Below are 23,207 nucleotides of genomic sequence, written 5' to 3'. Positions count from 1 at the left end.
TCCTCTGGTATGCAAATAACTTACGATAGCAGTTGAGCATGCTGGTTATGAGAAGTTCTCTTCTGACCCCATTTGTATCACAAGTGGACTGCTGGTGGGACGTTGCATAGCAAGGTCATTCTCCAGTGAAGCCAGTCCTCTCTACAAATAGCTTTGTGAATGGCAGCCCCGCAAAGCAATTTGACCGAAGTATGCCAGACTCGAACGGTACATCTACATGTTGTCTATGGGATCCTGACGATTTATTAGCTAGGAGGTCGATGGACAAAACACAAGATGACCCCAACATGTATTATGTCTTACTGGCGGCACTTTCCTCTTTCCACTCGGAAATTTTACATCGCACACATCGTCCGGCCTGGGAGATGAGTAGAGATCAAGTTTCTCTGCAGACACGGAGTTCCGCTGGAGGTTCGAGCTTAAGAACATCAATGGGAACGCCGAATTCAACGAAAAACACTTGGTTTATTGTTACCAAAGGCGTGTAGCCACCCACACAGTCGGGTACTTCATACACACATCATTAACCAAGTTCAACGACGGGACCATCCGACGTGGTAAGGACTCCTTTATGTATGAGGTCATGTCACAGTGGCCAACGTAGGCAGAGCGGGAGAAGCGAGATTGGAGATCAGAAGTATGGCGTTGCATGTGCGAGGTGGTCATTCGCGCGAGGATGGGTACGTACGGAGAGGGGGGAAGCATAAATGAAGTACTAGAGCCGTACGCGTGTGAGATGGCTCTGTTCTCGCTTGCAGGATTAAACGTTTGCAGAAGGCTCACGACAAACCCGGCCATACTATGGAGATTAGCATGGCAAAGACAGATCCTTCGCTTTTCTGGCAGATGCGTCGCAGTTTATGCCTTCCTGGCTTTCTCTGCAGGACACGCTAGGCTGCAGACAGAATAGTGAAAGCCCCACCGCCATACACGTTCGCCCCAACTTCGAAACACATATGAGAAAATCGAGATTCCGGTGGACTTGAGATGAGCTCCCTGCGGTTTCCCAATAACTGTTCTAGCGTGCTTCTTAGTGTCGTGTTCTTCCCATATGCGACCTAATGACATTCTCTGTGGTTGGGGGTGCTCCAGTCTGCGACGCTCTGTGCGCCTCCGAAGCAAGGGTGTGGCGGTGGAGGAGCTAAGAGAGCGGTGTACCCTTTGCTTTTGAGTCCGTAGACCGATCGGAGCAGGCGAGATTGGAGAGGGCTGACATTGCCATAGAGAAAGCAGAAGTACAGTACGGGAGTCTGAGAGGGATGGCATTTGTCTCGATCGTCAGGATCAGATCGGATTAGGCTTAGGTTAGGTCCTAAGTCACCGATACAATACAAATGGCGTTCCCAAATCACCGTCAGGTTCATCACTATCGTCACAGCTAACCACGTTCTGTAAGGTTTGATTTGTCTGAGAGGGGTTCAGGGAAACGTCGCGAACTGTGCCGGACAGTTACATTTCACGGGAAAAGGTACTGTGGTAGATTCCCAATGTATCTTCGTGGTGTCACGCTATTCACTGTGGTTTTGCCGAGCCCTCCTGGACCATAGACGGCTCCAACGAATACACTAGTACAACAGGTTGCCACAAGCCTGAATGAGTTCCTTTGCATCCGCAGTGACTGTCACCAGGGACCATACTCAAAGATATAAATTTCATAATTCCAATGCCACGAGTCCAGGTATTCCAAAGAAAATACAAAGTGCATATTATGGGATAGTAACAAAACTATTGGAGCAGAGGAATAGTCATACACAGGGACAAAACAACCACTGTGGAAGCAAGGGAGAGAGTCGTCCCCTACAACCTTCAGCCAAGTTTGATCACCGTACCAGATAGACGCAATCCATGCGACGATAAGACAGAACGCAGAAAAGAACAGGAAGGTAGTTGGCATCAACACCAACATGGCAAAGGCCACACGTTTGAACATGCTTGTCCGTACCCGCTATAGATGTTGGTTGTTACCGGAAGGAATCAGCAATAACGGTGACCACACTCACTTTGATAGAATTGGGACTCGCGCCGTTCAAGTACATAATCAGGCAAAGACCGCTCAGAACCGACAGCAAAGCACTCCCACTAGAGGCTGAGATGCAAAAGTATGTGAGTTGGTGTTGCCACTGTATGAGACTCGTTGGGGGAAGGGTGGTCATAAATGCGACAGTGGTCCTTGTATTGCGACAGAGTGAGTATACCAAGGGGGGTACATCAGAGCAACTCAGTGTGGGACATACGAAGCTGCAAGAGCGGCAACGATGGTGATGTTTGATGTGCGATTGGTCCAGCGGTCTATGAGTTTAGACAATGCATCTTCGCTTTGCGCTGCGAGACTTTCTAGCGAAGGAGTGCCAAGGAAGAGAACGAAAATAACTGCATGCATGGGATAGCTAGAGATGGATGGGCTGTTAGGACCGTCATGAAACTACCACTCACATCGTCGTATGGCGCCAAGAGCAGTTCCCTTGGGAGTAATTGACAATGCAGGTGGTTGATTCATTGTGAGAGAACGAGGATGTAGAAACAGGGAGGTGAAGGCGTGAGCAGAAGAAAGTGCTTATCTGCTCAGTTTATGTGCTACTTGTCATTCGTAATGAGGCATACGGCCGCGCCTGAGTAAAGTGTATTTAACCTAGTATAGCCCAGGTGGACCAAAGGTGACAGCGTGGTGGTTGAACTTTGCAACCCTGAGCGCTGAGGAGTAACGTAAATAAATTCCCTCAACAAGGGAAAGCCTACAAACCATGTAGGTGGAACCGAGATATGCGGGAATGTACCAGAGTTTGTTGGGCCGGTGAAGTTCGTGACTGTCTAGATATTAGCTGTTCTCCCAAAGCAAAAACGCCGCCACAACACATTCCAGAGAGTATAGTGCGCTGTTGCACATAGTTTTTCATCCTTTTTTTCAGTTTTGTTACCGTAATTTAGAATGAACACGACTATAAACGTAATATATACACACATCAGCACCTGCAATTGATCTGAAAATGAAACATTGCCGCATCTAGTTAGCGGCGAACGTGAGGAGGTGGGTATGAAAGTGCTTCCTTCAGGGACTTCCACAGATACAGTACTTAGCTATGTAGAACATCCCTGACCTGCGTATAACTTGCAATACGTGCACTCATGCCACCCACGCAGAAGCGCAGTATCTCTAGCAGATAGTTTCAATTTCAAATGTTTACAGAGACTGACTCACAGACAAGACGCGGTGTATTCTCCTAGGTTTATTGGCATTCATGATTTGGGTCGCAGACGCGACGTTACCTGAACCGTGAAGTCTTTAGCGAGGCTTGAGTGCTTTTCGTGAATATACTATGTACCATGCAAGACAGAAGCTAGATTCAAACCACCGTAAGTGTCGAATTTGGGTGTGTGTCTGGCTATCGACACTGCACAAATCCAGTCGAAATTCGGCAATCTAATCGCTTACGTAAGTTGACTCCTATCCGCGTGGGAACTTGGTCTTGCAACTCGGGTCTCGCTATCATACTCCAGTGAGGTATGCACAAAAGTGTAGGGCCTGCAATCAACCACCATCTTCATTATGTGAAGCGCGTGCCCTTGTTCCGTTCCCCATCACCGAGTATTTAGCCCTGCCATGCAGGAGTGGACGGTCGCTGATCAGCGCTCACGGCAGTCCGTTGGCACGATAGGTTCGGAGTCGTACGGAAAGACCTGTCAATGCATGGCGATTGGCTACGGAGGCTCTGACGTTTATCCAAGAGTGAGAATGTTGGGCACAGCGAGTAAGCGTAGCGTCTTCCATGTTTACGTCGAAGATGAAGAGTGTGAATCGCGACTCTACGCCGGAACGCGCATTGCCTGCGTGTATGTAAACTTGTTGATTAATCTGAGTATTGCAGTACTTACCAACACTCACTATTAATTCTCTCAAGCACATTCGAAGTTTCGAATTTTGCCCGTGATAATGTATTAGCTGGACGTTCGACCGAGAACAACATGGAGACCACCGACATGGGAAGGCAAAGTTGTCGCTGACACGTCTTGTATATTGCTGGCAGCGTCTTTTGAAGCAGAACAATCGCTTGCTGGGATGTGCAAGGCGTACAGCTTGGTCAGTCGACGTAGTAAAGCGGGGGCGTTCATCATTATATGCGTTCGGGTGGTGGGAGGAGAACAGGTCGGCGGACTACTCGATGGCTTGTATTTATAGGTATTTCCCGTTATTGATGTTGTGGGGTGTCCGGTGATGGCTGACGTTCATCCCGGTCGACCAATCGACCCATCGTTCGTATGTGGTTCGGTTGATGCACACTGAGTACGCAATTTCGGCGTGCGTGTAGGAAATATTTAGGTTTAACTTGGCCCTGGGCTAGGGCGCGCGGGGGTGGCACCATCCTGAAGACGCTGCGGTGAACGAGTCCGATGCGTGTTGTCATCAGCCGTCGCCGGGATCATCTCTCATCCAACTCACACGACGTCACCTCGATCCCGAATCCAACTAATTCTTACAGTAGATTATTCCTGAAACCTTCTACGCCAGACATGTATGGTACTAACACCCAATATACCCGGACGCGAGTTCGGTAAAGCAACTTCGCAGATGAAAATCAATCGCCCCCCTAACGAGACACTGCCATGACCGCGGCTGTAGGCTATGTTTGTGAGTACTACCTACCTATCATCAGCTACACAGGAATACAAACGTACCTTTGGTGCCCCGAAATTCGCCGGGTCCGCCTAGTCTATCCCCCCTGCCTCGAAACCGTTGTGTCCGCACTAGAAGCTAAAGAATTCGCACCTTATCGATTTACTAAACGATGCAAGCAATAATAGAAAACAAATCAAGACGCACGATGGGTATACAACAGCCCAGCTCGGACGCAGTAAAAGGCCATCCGTGTGCTGGAACCTGTTGTTCAGGAAGGAACTCGATGACGTACTGGGAAAGTCGTCGATTAGTTTGACATTGCCTTGGGTGCCGTGTTTCTCCATATTCCATGCACCTGCCTGTTGAGTGGACGTCATGTGGCGTGCGTCGTTTTCCAGTGAAGCCCAACACGTGGGGTTTGGGAATGGCGGTCTGCCCCGCATAGCTATTCGACCGAAGCAAGCCGTACTCGATCTGTACATGCGTATATTGTCTATGATAGCCTGACGATCTATTAGCTCGGCGCTCGACGAAGAAAAGCATGGATGTCTCACTAGCCGTGGTTCTTCGTTTCTCTTAAGCAGGCCAACGGCTCAACAGGAGGCGATCGTCCCCCTCGACTATGGATCTATTTGAGAATTGATGTCGCAGTTGGTATGCATGTCCATATTTTTTTTCGCATTGTTGTGATAGAGCGTACAATATTTTGCAAGAAAGAAGCGTAGCATTGTACAGTTAGAAGAAGACAAGTGAAAATGCCATTCACTCAGCATCAGTAAGAAGGACCGTCTTCCGGAATTCAAGCGGCTTAAAATGACTTCTTTCGTTGGCTAAATGTGTTCAGAGAAACAAGTACTGATTTGGCGCACTTCTTTCTGTCGCTTTTTTGTGCTTGTTCAAAGGGTTTCGACCGGAATATGGGGGAACGTGGATTTCGTTTCGGAGAAGTTTATTATGAATGGGTCTAGATGTTAGTTGCTCTTTCAAAGTGATACCTGCGTCACAAGCATCCAGATTCCAAACTCCAGAGTGTATGTTATGACGCTGCATCTGTAACATTAAACAAACAAAAATAAAACAGCTGATTGTGCAACTTTTGCAGTACTGTTCCTGTGCAACTTTTTATACTACCCCTGCATAATTTTTAACACAGCCATTTTGCACCACTTTTGCACTAGCTAGGAGGGCAGATAAAATAGATAAACATAGGCAGGACATGAACACAGTTTGTTGACACCCTCCCCGGTCATCCCACCCAATCCACGAGGTCGTGATGCCCCACAGGCCCTGCTCGAACGCTCGACCCCCTCCCCTGCCCCTCTGCCTGGTGGCGGGATTGCTCGTCTAATACATAAGTAGCTTGTTGCACTACTGAGGATACCTACAGCATCCTTCAAAATGATGCACACTGTCTGAGAGAAATATCACAATATCTCTTTGGAACCTCCATCAATATGAATGTATGTGGTATCTACTGAAAGCTATGAATTAGGTGGTTTGAACAAGACAAAAATCAGCAAGAAAAGTGCAGCCATGCCTGCAGGACATGGGTAATGATAGTAGATTCCTTCCCAAAAAGTCACATTAGTCACAAAAAGTCAAAAATAGTAAAGTGTTATTTTCCTGATGTTTGAAGATACCATACTACAGCTCAGAGACCTGACTACCTTGAGTAGACCTGTGGCAGATGGAAGTACAAGTAGGACAGTAATGTGAGTTTGTGGATGTAATGCAAAAAGAGGGGAAGGCAGATGTGAAAGAGTGGGGGGTGTGTCCTCAGAGCCTTGTGTTGACTATGTAGAGGATGCATTCTCTGCACTGTGCTTCTTGTACACCTTCTGGAAAAGGCCTAGTGAGGCTTGTTGAGTCTCACCGATCTTCCCCTCAATTTGCTCAGCAGTGACAGAAGCATCACTGGGAGGCCTTTTGAGGCCAATTCACGAAGTTCACCAGTGAGTTTTGACACCTTCTCCCTCTCAGAAGCATCGAGCTGGTCCTTGAACTCGTTCATTTCTATCACAGGTGTAAATCAATGTGGGAAAGTGAAGCACCATGTAGTAAATATGTACCCTTCTCTGTGTCAACACAGACTGACTTGCCCTTGTTTGCTTCCTCAATGAGTTCCCAATGGGCCTTATCTGCATTGGCATACTTCTCAGTGTCAGAGATCATGTGCTCAATGTCCTTGTCACTCAGACCTGATGAAGACAAGATCATCATAGACTGGTCCTTGTTGGTTACCTTATCCTTGGCAGTGATGTAGATGGTACCATCTATAGAAGATGAGGAAATTATCTAAAGACCTGTATAAGAGACATACTAGCATCAATGTCAAAAGTGATCTCAATTTGAGGGATGCCCTTCAGGTCCAGAATACCAATGAGATTGAAGTTGCCAAGGAGTTTGTTGTCCTTGATGAGTTCACATTCACTCTGGAAAATCTTGACCTTGATGGCAGTCTGGCTGTCAGCAGTAGTGGGGAACACTTGCAACTTCTTCGTTGGGATGGTCATATTGCAGTTGATGAGTTTTGTCATGATACCACTGAGAGTCTCAATGCTGAGGGAGAGTGGGGTGACATTGAGAAGTAGAATATCGGTGACATTTCTGGCGAGAACACCACCCTGGATAGCAGCACCAATGGCAATGGCTGCATTGGGATTGACACCTTTACTTGAGTCATGACAGAAGATTGACTTCACAGACTCACTGACCTTGGGTATGTGGGTCATACCACATCAGGAAATTAACAAAATTCTATTCACACTATTTTGGACTTCTTTGAGACTTTTGAGACTTTTGAGACTTGCTGGATGGTTTGAACAATGTAAATAGCTCAAATTGTTCAAAAAAGTGAGAAAAGTACAGAAGTCACACAAGTTGTGTTTGAGAATATAATTCATGGTGTTACATAAAGGTATGCAAAGATGCTTCTGGCCAGTCTTCCCTCCTTTTAAGTGGTTTCAGGGCTATTTTTCTCATGGCAAATGAGGGCTGTGGGGGTGCTTGAGCAGTGTGGAATCCATGATGAGAAGAATGTCAGTTTCAAAGGGAAAAGGGAGCAGAGATGACAGCAGTAATGGTGGGGTTGTGGGGGTGCTTGAGCAATGTGGAGTCCATGGAGAGAAAGGCATTGCCTTGAAGGGGAGACAGGAGCAGAGACAACAGTGGCAATGGTGGGGTTGTGGGGGTGCTTGAGAAATGCAGAGTCCATGACAGGAATGGCATCGGTTTGAAGGGGAGATGGGAGCAGAGATGACAGCAGCGATGGTTCTATGTTTGTGGGGTAGTCATTACTATGTGGTTGAATGTTAAAAAAAATTGCCCACGAGATGTTGCAGGTACCATACACTGACTCAGAATAGCCAGACAAACAAAGAAGGAAAAAATGATACAATAAATTGAGTAACCATGCAAGAAGGGAAAATTATGAATGGCAGGGGTGAGGGCAGTACTTCCATTTCAATTTGCAACTCTAAGTCTCCAGTTTGCATATGGTGAACACCATCAGTTGCTTTGCAGATGGATAAGCCTCCAATGGTGGTGTGAGTCATGCCAGTTCTGTCACTGCTGTTTCTGACTCTATGCCCTCCATCACTGAATTCTTCATGGCCCATTGTTTATTTGTTTTCATCATGCATGTTAATGGATGATATCACATACCATTCAACCCCACCAAGCCTCCAACTCCAGCACTGAGTCTCACTGCCCTGTGTGACTGCTCGATCTTTACATATTTCCACATTCTCCTCATGTGTTTCATGGCTATTCACAGAGTCACATTAGGTATACAAATAAAAGACACTGACACTGACAAATGGTTGTGGAATAGGGATTGGGTGGTATTTTGTACAAGAAGGTGAGCAATGAAATGTCAGGGTACAGGAAATGAACACCATATGAGGAAATGAGAGTGAGGTGAGTCAAATGACTTCATGTGCCATAACTTGCAGCTAGGAGGTGATTTCGAATGCATGATGGTCAGCAAATTTATTCACATAGTAATGGAGAAACTTGTTGTATGATTTGTTAGGCTTGATGCTTGCTGGGTTGATTTGGTGGTTTGCATATGCAGGAATGAGTTGAGCTGCATGATAGATAGTATTGATGTGGATGATAGCAATGTCTTGGGTGTTGCATGCACAAACTATCCACATTCCTGTGCAGGTATCTGGGCCATCTCCTATATGGTCAAACCAACATACAATCACACAAGGATACTCCATGCCTAGGTACTTAAAAGAAAAAAAAACACAGGATGCAAGTGACATCCAGCCCAAGCATGCCCTCCACATGAGGATTAGTCACAATGAAAACACAGTCATAACAGGGGCCTTTGTTCCTCCATGTAGGGGAACAATGTATGTGTTTGTGATTCATGCTGTGGAGGCCACTCACATCACTGGGTGCATAGAATGTTGAGGATGCAGAGTTGTAGACACAGATACATCCATCATAAAAGGGACATTCATCCAAGGGGACATCTTCCAGATTGGGGACATCTTGCTGAAGCTGCAATTGAAGAAAGCAGCGCAAGATATTGAGGAGCTGGGGTATGTTAAGTTTGGTTGCTAGGTCCCTTGTATTCCTCACACATGTCTGTTCTATGATTAACCAATTAGAATTCATATGCATGAAGCTATGAGCAAAGGCATACAGTAAGTCTGGGCCAATGATACGTGGGCCTCAACTGACATAGGAGAGTTGTCCATATCACCTGGGTCCTCTTCAAAACTTGCTGTGGGTTCATCAGCACCATCTTTGCAGTCCTGATTGTTTGACACATTGTGGTTAGTCTCATTACTAGTTTTATTAGTATATTGTTCTAGAATACAGTCAGAATCAAGAACAATGTCTAAGAAGAATGCTCCCACCAAGATTCACAAGCACATGTGACAGGCAAGTCCCTCTCGACATACCATGTTTTTCAAAGTCTGCATGCACTGCAGCAAATTTGTCAAGCCTCTGGTTGATCACAAGCATCTGTCCAAGAGCCTGAAAGTGGTTAGTATGCTGATAAGGCCACTTGACTGCTTTGATATGTTTGGACTTGGTAATTGATGAACAGAGCCCATTCAGTGCACCAAACTGGCATATAAGATAGGGATAATGCTTCATAGCATGTTGCCAGGGTAATGAAAATGTAGTGACTACTTGAGCATTCCAGAAGACTTCACAATATGAGTGGAAGTGTGCAAGTGCATCCTCAATCACAGCAAGAGTTGGTTTGGTGATAACATTTCAGCAGACAAGGTAACAAAACTCAAGAAAGGCACAAAATGTGTGGACTGACATCCTGCAGGACATAGCCTTCAATGGCTGCAATATATACCTGTAGAGGACCAGTCAATCATCATACACCATTTAAAAAGGATCAAAGATCCTTCATGAGGCCTTTGGAGTCATTGTCCAGTCTATTGTTTAAAGTGTTGGCCTTGAGGGAAACATCACAGCCCAGTGAACAGGGCAATAGCTGCAATCCTGGAATTCAATAAGGTCAGTCAGTGTGTGATGACAGAGGTCAGGCAACACACCTTCAATCAATATCATCCAGTATTTTTTCTGCAGCACTCCTTCCATGAGTATGGGTAAGATACCTTTCCACCCAGTCAACCAGGTGATCTTTGAATCCACCCTTGATGAGTTGATGGAGAATGTCTGGAAAAAGCATTCTCTGGATGTCTGCATGTGGAAACCTGATTGTAAATGGCTGTCCTTGATCAGTCATGAAAAAAGAAAGCAGTATATTGTACATACCACTATATCTCTGTCAATGCCATATTCATCCCAAAGTGTCAGAGGGCCCAACTCCCTGCTGATCAATTCAGTGTGCTTGTGGTGATGCCAGAGTGCATCTTCGTCAAGGTTCTCCCAATGTGCGAGACATTTTGGACACCATTTACACACAATGCATGACAAGAGGACCTGCTCTTCATAGTCAGCTATGCAAGCTGCAAGTGCATAGATGACATGTCAGTAGTACTGATCACCAAATAGTACTGTTTCCAGAACTGTCATCACAGGACCAAGTGACTGAAGAATGTGTGCCAGCAATGAATGAAAGAGCTGCTTCTTGAATTTATGGAACACTTGTGTATTAGCATGCTCCCTAGTCACTATTTGGCTATCAGTGGTGGTACAAAGTAATAGAATTTGAAGTGCTTACTCTTCAGCATTGCAAGAAATCCAATGAGCACTACTGCATCACAGTGTGCATGACAAGTGGTGTTGCACACATTTCCAATGGAAAGATAGAGCAGGTAGTAATCTGTTTGCCCAGTTGCAATGGAAAAAGTGGTCTTGTCACTGCCAAGGATGATGGGAACCAATGTTGCTCCAGCAACCAATGGGTTATTGCTGATAATCTTGTCCTAGAAGTACAAGGTTAGTAGGACCTACATCAAGACAAACCTAGTACATACTGCTTTGTCCTAGGCCCAGTCACCTGACATAAAATCCTTCCAATGCCTCTGGTCACTTGCAGCATTGAACTCCCAGTATGGTATGAAGTCCATTTCATCCTTAATGTCAGCACATCCAAGGAGGTTGTGGATAACTTGATGGGGGTCTCGATACCATACATCATAGATGTCAAACATCCAAGGGGCCTTGGGTTCATCCTGGCTGTCTTGACCATCCTGACCACCTGGACTGCCCAGTTCAATCACTTTGTCCTGCTCATCTGGTTCATCCTGTCCATCTCACTTGTGCTTGTAAGTGATTTTGAAGTGTTCCCACTTGACTGCACCAACAGACATGCTGTCTATTACATGATAGAGATCCATGTGGTTGGTCAATAGTGGGTTTGCCACCTAACTCGAGAAATGATGCAGCCCAGATTTCAAGCAACATGTCAATTTGGTTCACCAGCATTTCTGCATGTTCAAAAAGAAACTTGGCAAGTTTGAATTCTATTTGACTGCAGTATGGAGCCCAATCATCTGGTGATCCCCATACATAAAGTGGCAGTGGAGCATCATCAGGTAGACAATGGCCCTGGGAGTCACATCTTCATGCTGTAATAAAATGTATGAGTAGAGGCAGAATCATGTATGCATAGGCTTACTGTTAAGACCTGCATGATAATTACAGTAAACCTTGTCTCCAGGACCAATGAAATTTATGATCATTCCATCCAGTTCTTGATCCAATGTTGTGCCATGGTTGAAGTCATGTGGACCACCATCATGATCTACAATGTGTTTGGCTGCTGGGGGTATGGCATTTAAACTGTGGTCCTGTTTGCAATAACTGGGAGACCTTCAAAAGTGGTTGAGCTTGCACAGATGGCTGCACTTGCATTGAGTGAGCCCTGACCAGTTTTTGAACCAACAGTTGCAGCCTGGCAAGTCACAAGGGAGACAGAGAGCACTGAATTTTGACCATTGAGAGTTTCAGGTGCTGCCTCTGCACAGCAGCATTTCGATGCTAAATGAACACATTTGGGGACCATTGCATGATTGGTAAACAATTAGAAACCTAAGTTAGGTGGAACTTTGCATATTTGTTTGCAAGGAACAAGACTCTATAGTGCATTTATTTGCAAGAAAATTTTCCTGCATAAAAACAACAGGTTCAAACTCACCTTGTGCTGTCTTTGTCTCACCCCATGCATGACAAGCATTGTGTCAGCTTCTTTTACTAATCATCCATGATGAGAGAAAGCCAACCTGCATCCAGGGAGGATCATTCTTGAAGCACAGACCAAATGGTGTACCCCAGCCCAGAAGAAGGCCATGATGGAGTTTGAAAATTATGCCTCCCTATTGATGACACCCTTGATGGTCTGCTCACCTGCAGTCACTCTTATCAAAACCCATGGCTTCATCAAGTGGACAAGCTTGTCAAGGAAGGCCTTCTGTAACTGCAACTACTGGTGGTGGATCATCCTCGCAAGTACCTGGGAGTGGGAGTAAAGGGAAGGACCTAGCATCCAACAAGCAGCCAGCAGCTGACTCCTTGATGGAAAGTACCCAGCCAAAAAACATCAATTGGGATACTCCTCATACTGAAATACTTGTCCAGTGGCTTCTTAGCCATCCTGCCAACTGCAGGATTCTTTTCAGCAACAAAAACTTGTTGGAAATATCTGGCAACTGGTATTTCCTATTACTGGTTCTAGAACTTGCTTATTAGATGAGTTTTACTTATATGACATCATGCTTGCTAAGTTATTCCACTTAGCTCCACTTTATTCTATGACATTCCATTCTATTCTTTACTATACAAAGTAGGTACTCATTCTACTTACCATATGCACTCATGGTCTGTGCGCATTCCTACATGTATATAAACCCAGGGGTTTCTGTTGAGTCCCCTTAGTGAATTCACATTCCACTTACTTGTACAAGTTTGACTATCAGTCAGAACTACTACTTCAAGACTAACCATCTATTTCAAAAGCTCTATCCAATTATACAGGCAAGTGCTCGTCTGGCTCTCACCCTCCTTTCCCCTTCCTGTTCCTCTGCCAATAGGTTATGAGCCCTGACATCTAAACCATCAGTGTGCTATTGTTGATCATGCATTTACTGATCACTGTTGACAGACATATCAGCATGCCTTTTGATGGCCTAGATGTGCTAGGATGGAGCTTTGTTGCTTTCATTGTGTTGCTTATGACTGCATACTACCAAAATATTTTTCTTGTCTATTATGGAGGATATGGACCTTTTAGGGAATTATTATCCACCTCCATTGCTTTCTGGGTAGCTGCTCTTGCAGTTCCTACCTGGTGTGACCTTTACCTGCATTGGGTAAGAGGCTGGATTGCCACTGCTATCAGTGCAGACTTTCAATGTCTACTCACTCAACCACCACCCTTCCTTCGCATCAAGGCTCTGCCTCTGCATTATTTGCTCCATGCGATTCCCAATCGAGATGACAAGGCTGACTTAGATCCCATTCTGCCATACATGGTTGAAGGAAGTGCCAATCTGCTTCCCCCTCACTGTGAACCAACTCCTCCTGTTGAGTTGGTTATGGCATTGAATGATGCCCTTGCTGAGGCTAATGCCTTAGTCACTGAGGTTGATCTCATGGTCTTTGGTGACCCCACTGAGTTCAATTTACTTCAATAATGTGTCATTTTTATTTATGAATGGTTTCTTATGTGCTCCTCTATAGCATGTCTCTCATTGTCACCAAACAAACTGAAATCACTGTTGCTCACCAATGTGATGTGATGTGTGAAGGAAACAAATGGAGGGAAGAGTACATTAAAAAGGTGATTGAGTATATGGAGAGTCTTTATGTTAGAAAGTGCACCAATTGGCACTATGCTGTACTGTCTAGCAGGAGTTTCTTCATGCACCTGCAACCCCTGCTTGCTCATGTCCTGTTGTCCCTCATTGAGGTGACTTGGGATGGCTTCCCAACATATCCAGGTCTAGAAATGCTGTTTGAACTTCCTGGTCTCCATACCACATTCCACAACTATTTAACCAACTTTGCTCCCAAAATCTCCTTCCTTTCTTTGCCCAATGCCATTGCTAACTTCAATGGTTGTGACCTTCCTAGTATTACCTATGAAGATCCTTCCCTCTGGACAGTCCCAGCTTCCACTATCACTCATGACACATTCATCTATGTGTACTACAACTGCCATCCCCTCTATGTCTCAGGAAACTCTTTCTGGGACCTCATCCCTCCTCTCCAGGTTTGGCACAAGTATTTGGAAAGCCATTACTGAGGAATAAGGAACTACTGATGTTGACTGCATCCCCTACTTCTTTAGAGAGCAACAACATGGAGGCCACCTTTTCAACCTCCAACTACTGGAGTTCATCGATAAGTTTAAGGCCTGTGGAGATTTGGATGATTCCAGAACCAGCTATGATAAAACTCGAAGCCATCTTTGGTGGCTTGACTCTGCCAGTATGAAGCGGTTCACTTACAGGCCTGGAACACATGCAGTTATGGCTGACCTCAAATGTGTGATGGCCTGCAATACTGGAGCAGCTTACAGCCAACCCAGACATTGTGGATTATATGCCAATGCTTGGGCTTGGGCTCACACAGCTGCCAAAACTTGTCACAAACTATCCTCTCCCTGGTACCATGGATGTACTGTATGCATCAGGTGGCCAGTTCCTCAAGTATCCTGATGGACCTCTGGTGCCATCTCTAGATAGTTCTTATAATCCTTTTGAAATCCTCATATCTAAAGAATATGGCAATTGCATATATGGCTGGTTTCCTTTCCCTTATTCCTGTGACCCTGAATGGTTAGGCTTTTTGAACCCCCATGGACTTCATGAAATGGGGTGGTTGTTTTTATCCTACCATTACTTCCCTGACTTGTGCTTTGATTTTATCAAGTACAATGTCCAGCGAAGTTCTTGCATTGCCAATTGGTGATATGCTGAGAAAGGCACAGAATCAGAACCAAAAATAAAAAGGAAATTGCCAAGGACCCAGAACCAACCTGGACAAAAGTCCAGAGCATGTAAATGCCATAAGGCTTTATGAGCTCTCCTCCAAGACAATTTTAACCCTGGACTCACTGATCCTCAATTCACTTTCCTTTATGACCATCTAATCCTAGACATTTTTTAGAATGTCTTCTGAAGGAGGTCTCAGAAAGAACATCCTGACACTAAATGGGATGAATTATGCTGTTTGGAGTGTTATGATGAAGGCATATTTTTAGACTCTTGGCATCTGGAACACTGTATTGGGTGCAGAGGCCTTACCTGCAGATGCTGCTGCTGCCAATATTTGGAGAGTCTCTGACTCTTGCATGCAGGGGTGCATCACTTTATACTGCGATCTGATGATCGCACTTTCTGTTGATGCCCATATGACTTCCAAGGCCAAATGGGATGATCTCGAAGCAAAATATGGAGTTCCAGCAACTCATTAAAATTCAAATCAGACCCAAGGATGACCTCATGGCAAAAATTGCTGAGATCAACATGCTCTTCAAGACCATATCTGGTCAGGGCATTACCTTGGATAACAAAATGAAGTCACTGTTATTGGTTCATTCCATGACTGCCTCATGGGACCAAGCTCCCACAAATATTCTTTCCTTGATTGACCCCACACAATTAGAGCCTGATAAGGTCATTCCTCATATGAAGGAACCCTGGTCTCATCGGTCCAGACAATCCATGCTACCAAGACAAATGGGAGAATCATCTTCCTCCCAAACTCAAGTTAAAAAGGAGTCTAACTCCTTACTTGCTCACATGAACAAACTGCCCCTCTGCAATATTTGCAAGGGCTCACATAATACACAGGATCATTGGGGTAATGGTCCACAAGGTGGATCTCATGGCTGAGGTGGCTGAGGTGGTTTCTGAGGAAATTGTGGATGAGGGGGAGGTGGTTCTTACCAACCTTACCCTCAAAACAATCAGCAGGGAGGTTCATCCAACCATGGACATAACCAAAATAGGCAAAGAGGCAAAGGCAAGGGTAGAGCCCAAGCCAATGACCTCGAAATTCTGGGACAGGGCACTGAGGAATTAAACCTCACCTCTATTGAGGAATTGCCAGACAATTATCCCTCTGATGTTTATGAAATTGATGCTATCAATTTCCACATTCATTCTCAGTCCCCAGAGTATTCTCTGGATGAACCAGTTGAGACAGTAATGTCTCCTGCAATGGAAACTACTCTTGGTGCACACACAATTGCTGCTTACCAGGTTCCTTCACCCAAGTTAACCACTGATGATGTTGAAATGGCCATGGAACACATTGGACATGTTCCAACTTTACCAATCCAACCCAATGGTACTCTCTCAGAATGGTACCAGGAGCAGATACAATACTCCTTCACAAATGAAGTTGAGTCAGTCACTCTGTGTATCAACTCTGAGATCTAATTCTCCTTGCTTTTGAACTATTTGCCTGCAATCATATTGCTCAGCCTCAACAGGTTTCAGAATGGATTCATCCCTTCAGGAATCCCTACAATGGGAGAACCCAAATCCTCTTTTGAGGATGATTCTGTTTCCCTCTTCTGAGCAGAGAACCCAGCTGGTATCAGGTTTGCCCATCTGTTCCATGGATGGAGTGGGAACTACTGGTGTGGCTTGTGCAGGTGTGGCAAGAGAGAGGGATTCTGCAGAGACAAGCTCGCAGATTGTTCGAGGAGATGGACATATTTCCAAGTCTTCCTGAAAATCTCGCAGAGGTGTTACAGTTTCATTAGCAGAATTCATGCAAGTGTACCAAACCCAAGGACTACTATTATTCCTCATTCTAAACTTTGTCTTGCTGCACTGGACTTTGACTATAACCCAGAGAATTCTGTCAGTGGTTATAACCCTGGTGAATTCAACTGCAATGCTTATGATGCCTTTGACTGTTACCCTTGTGACATGTCTACATATCAAACACTACTGAAAGGTGAGTCCATTTGGTTACTTGACTCTGGAACTTCACATCATGTGACTCCATACTGCTCTGACTTTTTGTCATTTTGAGCATTTAAGACACCAGAATTAGCTAATACTGCTGGTCATCAAAGAGTCAATCTACTTGGTCAGGGAACAGTTGTGTTGCAGCTAGAAAATGGCTCCACACTTTCTCTTGATAATGTTATTTATAGCCTGCAGTTTTCAAAGAGACTATGTTCTCAAAATGCACTTCTTACTAGGGGATATCAAAGCAAAGTGACTTTAAACAATGAAGTAATCTGAACACCTGACAGCTGGATTCTTGTGGATGCATGATTAGCTTCACCAAGTTCACCATTACATTGGTTTGTGGGCATTCTGCTTCCACCCTCCAATGCTTTTATGGTCCTTTGTCCGATGGTAACACCAACTGCCAAACAAATTTGGCATAATTGGTTAGGACACCTGGCTAATAATATCCTACATCACTTTCACCAGTTGGGTCTCCTGGATATACCCTTGACAGGGAATATCATGTCCTGCAAAGGTTGCACTCAGGGGAAATTGGCCTCTGACTCATTTAAACCATCTTGGAAATGCACAACTCAACCTTTGGAACTTGTTCATGCTAATCTCCTTGAACTTCCCATCGAACCATATTTCTGTTCCAAGTATGTTTTGACACTACTTGATGACTACTCCTTTGGGTTCTGTCTTTATTTATGACAAAAATCTGACACTTATCACCAATTTGCCAATTGGCTTGTTGAGATGCAATGCCAACTTGGTCTTGAATTGTCTACTCTCCATTTGGATTGAGGGGGAGAGTTTATGGGAAATGCTTTCAAAGCACTCCTCACTTCAAGAGGAATTGCACATCAGCTTTCTATAGCTGATCAACCACAACAAAATGGTCATGCAGAATGATTCAATAGAACTATACTGGAGAAATCCAGAGCTATTCATCATCATGCATGTGTTCCAAAGAAATATTGGAACTTCACATTTGACTGTGCACTTCATGTGTACAACCGAACACTGCTCGAAAGGATTCAATTCAAGACACCAGCTGAATTATTCACTGGCAAAATTCCAGATATTTCTTATCTCCACACATTTGGTTGCAAGCATATGTTTGGGTCCCAAAAGAACAATGAAAGGATAAACTCAACCCACATGCAATCGAAATGATATTCTTAGGATGCAAACCAAAAACAAAAGGCTACAGATTCCTACATGGCCACAAGGTCATTCTATCTTGTACTGCCAAATTCGTATAAGACTCCTTTCCATTCTGTTCAGATAATAGATGATGAAAATCCAATACCTCAAATGACCCAGATTCTGACTCTGACCATTCCACTGGACTAAATGACAATCTGGATGGAAACCTACCAGATTTTGGGATTGATCCTCCCATTCTTGGACCTCATCCAGTCCAACCACAAAATGTTCAAAATCCTCCTCATCATCCAAACCCACAGCAGGGTGGTCAACAAAACAGACCGTTACAACCTCCTAGACCACACAGCACCTGCTGCAGCTCCTCCAGTCGACCCTCATGTTGTTCAGCACCCTCATCAACAATATCCTGTTCCTGGTGACAATAGAAATCTTTGGAGGGCTCACCCTGAACAAGCTGAAAAATGAGAGCCTTGTCCTAAATGCAGAATAATTCCCACTACTCAATCTGACAATATCTATGAAAATAGACCTCCAGTTCAGATTGAATGGGATATTCGCAACAATAGGGACCAAGCTCAGGAATGGATTAGAAATGCTGAGCAGTATGCTTGCAATACACAAGAATCTAGTAGAAGAGTTCAAGAGGAAAGAAGGCCTCTGTCACCTTTCAGACCACAGGCTCCTTCTGTTCCTAGGGAGTGGATTTCACATCCTCTTATGTCACCATTGACTTCTCTTCCTGATTCTACTACTCCTCCATCTCCTATTGCTGGTCCATCTCAAACCACATGCATTGATGAAGAAGAAGAGGAAAACCAAAAAGGGTATTTTGCACCTTTGAATTCCTCCGTGCTGCATGTGTGAAAGAGTCTCCAGAACATTATAAAGATGTCCTAAAACTTAATCTGGAGTTACAAAACAAATGGTTCGATGCTATGAAGGACAAAATCAAATCAATTGAGGAGAGAAATGTTTGGACACTTGTGGACCTAAACCAAATCACAAACCAGTCAAGTTTTGATGGGTTTTCACTATTAAAAGCAATGGTCAGTATAAAGCCATCTTGTGGCCAAAGGTTTCACACAAGAATTTGGAACTGACTTTGAAGATACCTTCTCCCCAGTCACTCATTTTGAGACTGTACAAATTCTTCTATCATTAACAGCTCAGAAGAACTGGGAAATGAGCACCCTGGACATCAAGACTTCCTTTCTTTATGGCAATCTGGATGAAGAAATTTATATGGAACAACCAGAAGGGTTCAAAGTTAAAGGTCAAGAGCACAAGGTCTATTGGTTGCTGCAAGCTCTTTATGGTTTAAAGCAAGCAGCATTAGCATGGAATAAAGCCCTACATGCTTCCCTTCTTTGCATGGGCTACATTAGATCCAAAGTGGATGCAGGGATTTATACTTTTAAATCCAATGCAGGCATGGTTATCTTCCTCATCTATGTTGACAATGGTTTATTCTTAGGATCTAATCCTAAACTCCTAAAAGCAAAGAAAGATGAGTTTATGAAGAAATGGGAATCAAGAGACCTTGGAGAATGCAAAGAATATCTCAGTCTTCAGATCCACAGAAACCATGCTAAGCATGAGATCTACCTGGATCAGATCCCTTATGTCAAAAAGGTGATCAAACAATTCCAAATGGAGAATGCACACAATGTCTGCACTCCATTACCCTCTGGCTACCAACTGTCCAAACCAGAAGCTTCCTATCAAGCTACTTCCACTCTTTGCTCCCAATACCAGAGCATTATTGGCTCTCTTCTGTACATGGCACTGGGAACTCACCCAGATATTGCCTTTGATGTTATTTGCATGTCTCAATACATGGTGAATCCTACAGAAGATCATAAAAATAAAGTGCTACATATAGTCAAATATGTTGCTTCTACTCCAAAGCTCGCACTTTACTATTCTGGGACTGAATCATGGATCTTTGGTTTTGCAGATTCTGATTGGGCTGCCAATGTGGATACTTGTCATTCTACTACCAGCTATGCCATGTTTCTTGGCACCTCCCTCATTTCTTGGTGATCAAGAAAACAGAAGACAATTGCCTTGTCTCCCACTGAAGCTGAATATATGGCTTTATGTGATGCTGCCAGACAAATCAAATGGCTACACATGTTGTTTGGAGAACTTGACCTACAAACAGAGAAAACCATTCTCTACTGTGACAACATGGGTGCTCACTTTATAGCTGAGAACCCTGTCTCAGATGGTCATTCTAGACACATTGACATACAATGGCACTTCATTTGCAAATGTGTCCAAGACAACATGTTCGCCATTGAATATATCCAGACAGACTGACAAAAGGCCAATGGATTAACCAAATCTTTAACCTGGCAAAAATTTGAAATGAATTGCTTGTCAATGAGTCTTATTACCTTACCCTTTTAGAGTGAGGGGGAGTGTTGGAAATATCTGGTAACTGGTATTTCCTATTACCAGTTCTAGAACTTGCTTATTAGATGAGCTTTACTTATATGATGTCATGCTTGCTAAGTTATTCCACTTAGCTCCACTTTATTCTATGACATTCCATTCTATTCTTTACTATACAAAGTAGGTACTTGTTCTACTTACCATATGCACTCATGGTCTGTGTGCATTCCTACATGTATATAAACCCAGGGGTTTCTGTTGAGTCCCCTTAGTGAATTCACATTCCTCTTACTTGTACAAGTTTGACTATCAGTCAGAACTACTACTTCAAGACTAACCATCTATTTCAAAAGCTCTATCCAATTATACAGGCAAGTGCTTGTCTGGCTCTCGCCCTCCTTTCCCCTTCCCATTCCTCTGCCAATAAAACTCAGGAAACTTACTCCCATCATTATCATCTACTTCAACTGAGAGACCAGTGGGCCACAACAAGAAGGATGTCCAGGTGATGATTGCCCAAGCCATTTTTGAGGATGACAGTGTCTACAAGGACATGTACGCAGCGAGTGCTGCCAAGTTTCAAGTCAGTGCAGGCAACTGTCTCAATACATGAGTCTCCAATCATCTGATAAACCCAGGATTCACTAATGATCATCTAGGCTGAAAGTGAGCTATTGAAAGTGCCATGCATGATTCAAATAGTCAGGGGAAGGCATCATACCTGGCCATCCAAAATTTGCCAACCTTCATGGTATGTTACATGACTGATGTAGAAGAATGCAGGGGCTTATGTGTACATACAGATGTCATTCTCAACAGTTTTCCTTGGTATGACAACTTACATTCCATTTGGTGGGGGAACCCATCATTCAATCCTGAGCCCTTCAACTCTGAGCCAAACAAAAACCATGCAGAGGGCTTCTTAGCAGTTATCCAAAACAAGACACTTGGTATGAAGAACATTTTGGGTTCTGGGGCTGAGATTGCAGGTGATTGCATGGGTGTGGGGGGGACAGTGGGGGAACTTGAGGAAGCCAAGGAGGATGTGCCATCTCAAGCTGGTGGTGAAGTCACTAATGAGGGCAAAGAAGATGGTGGAGCTGGGTTTGATGAGGCAATGCCAGGGTTTGGGGATGAGCAGACTGGTGGTGATGAGTACCCCGATGTCAACATGGACTCTGCATCTGTGCAGGGTGACAAGGTATGTTCATGTTCATTCAGAGCAACATTAATGAAATTTTACTGATAAGTTATTGCTAGTTACAGTGGCCTTCAATGCCAAGTGACACTCATTTCCCCTCTAGGTTCTCCCTCCTGCAAAGGGGTCATATGCCGTCATCAGATAGTCAAATTGCCTTCTCTCAGTCTTTGCCATATCTTTGCCCTCCTCCTTCATCTGCAAGTATTGCCTCTATGACAACATCTGACTCCTCCAGTAGCTCTTCCCAAAAACCTAGCCAGTCCCTCTGGGACTCATCATCAAAGACAAGTTAGATGAAGCCAAGTTCAACACTAAGTAAACATGGCAAGTCTCAGCTGCAAGACCAGGTCATTAACTTGAGTCACAAAGCTGAGTTGCTAGTGGCTTCTTCTTTTGCTGGGAAGACTAAATGCTATATGATCAAGATGGAGTATCTTCATAGGAAGGAGGAATTGATGAAAGAGCAGGCAGAAATGGCGACTAAGATGGAATTGGAGTTGGAGGTGAAGAAACTCAACATCCAGCTGATGAAGGCCCAGGAGATCACCTTCAACAGCAAGGCAGAGACACTTCACCTCAAAATTGAGCTTGCAAAACTCATGAAGGCTGATTTGGATGCAACCCCTCCCACTGCATAGGTTTATCTTGTCATGGCCAAGTTTTTACCCACACTTCCCCACCATATCCATCTCCAGCACATTCCCACTATGTACTCATGTCATATTCATGTTTCCACTATTCTTTTGCAAGATGTACATATGGTGAATGTATTTTTTTCATCTTGCTAATACTATCATCTCCCACAACCACCATTAATGGGTTCATTCCTGTCTGAGATGTTGAAACAACTGATCCAATAGCTTTGCTCAAAATCGCTGACCAGTAGTCTCCACAGCCTCCACTGCAGCAATTCCATCCCCATCATCAAGGCTGCTTCCTTCATTGACCACCCAGTCAGTTGTATGCTCAATCATATCATCCATTTCCTCCTCAAACTGGATGATCATGTTGTGTAGGATGATGCAACAAAGCACCCAGAGAATCGTGACTTTCATATCTTTCTCTGTCCAGATTTTCAGGCACACTTCACAGAGGCTTTGAAAGCGCCCTTTCAAGGCAGCATATGCATGTTCAACTCATACTGGATCTTCCAAAGCTGTCAGCCCATGTACTGCAGCAAAACTAGGTGCATACCTTTGAAAGGTACTTGTTATACACATTCTGATCTTGAGATAATCTCCCACCTTTAGGTTTTTTGAAGGGGACAACACACCATGTCTCTGCTGGGTATGCACTGTCTTCCCATGTCCAATGATCACATGGAATCAACTGCATAGGGTTTGAAGTGATGCAAGTCCCATGGAAGGCCCACACATCATGGACATGTCCTGGATGTCCAAGTCCATAGTCCATGACAAGGATTGTGTGGCAAAACAATAAGCTATCTTAGTAAATTTCTTCT

The 23,207-nt window shown here is 44.3% G+C and overlaps 3 protein-coding genes across 3 annotated transcripts; all 3 read right to left on the bottom strand.

Moving 5' to 3' along the window:
• Positions 1–1,632: 1,632 nt before the first annotated feature.
• Positions 1,633–2,853, bottom strand: F5J12DRAFT_852758 (uncharacterized protein; the record flags this gene model as incomplete). Its single annotated transcript, XM_051746579.1, has 5 exons — positions 2,741–2,853; positions 2,434–2,691; positions 2,235–2,370; positions 2,001–2,169; positions 1,633–1,945 (listed from the first exon to the last, which is right to left on the bottom strand). Coding segments are annotated over exons 2-5 (589 nt in total), but the record flags the coding sequence as incomplete, so codon positions are not given.
• Positions 2,854–6,405: 3,552 nt separating this feature from the next.
• Positions 6,406–7,344, bottom strand: F5J12DRAFT_957478 (mitochondrial heat shock protein SSC1 precursor; the record flags this gene model as incomplete). Its single annotated transcript, XM_051749886.1, has 4 exons — positions 6,406–6,504; positions 6,528–6,625; positions 6,682–6,885; positions 6,933–7,344. The coding sequence occupies 4 exons, from the start codon at positions 7,342–7,344 to the stop codon at positions 6,406–6,408; spliced, it is 813 nt and encodes a 270-aa protein (XP_051596815.1).
• Positions 7,345–8,565: 1,221 nt separating this feature from the next.
• Positions 8,566–11,693, bottom strand: F5J12DRAFT_907013 (uncharacterized protein; the record flags this gene model as incomplete). Its single annotated transcript, XM_051748860.1, has 13 exons — positions 8,566–8,840; positions 8,866–9,191; positions 9,308–9,437; positions 9,487–9,817; positions 9,863–9,944; positions 10,210–10,322; positions 10,370–10,563; positions 10,603–10,728; positions 10,779–10,969; positions 11,063–11,236; positions 11,318–11,424; positions 11,480–11,608; positions 11,679–11,693. The coding sequence occupies 13 exons, from the start codon at positions 11,691–11,693 to the stop codon at positions 8,566–8,568; spliced, it is 2,193 nt and encodes a 730-aa protein (XP_051596814.1).
• Between the last annotated feature and the right edge of the window lie 11,514 nt (positions 11,694–23,207).

The sequence above is a fragment of the Pisolithus orientalis genome (assembly GCF_024613125.1).
Source record: "Pisolithus orientalis strain OTSU chromosome Unknown F5J12scaffold_35, whole genome shotgun sequence".
Classification (NCBI taxonomy): domain Eukaryota; kingdom Fungi; phylum Basidiomycota; class Agaricomycetes; order Boletales; family Pisolithaceae; genus Pisolithus; species Pisolithus orientalis.
This window is presented reverse-complemented; position numbering and strand designations above follow the sequence as displayed.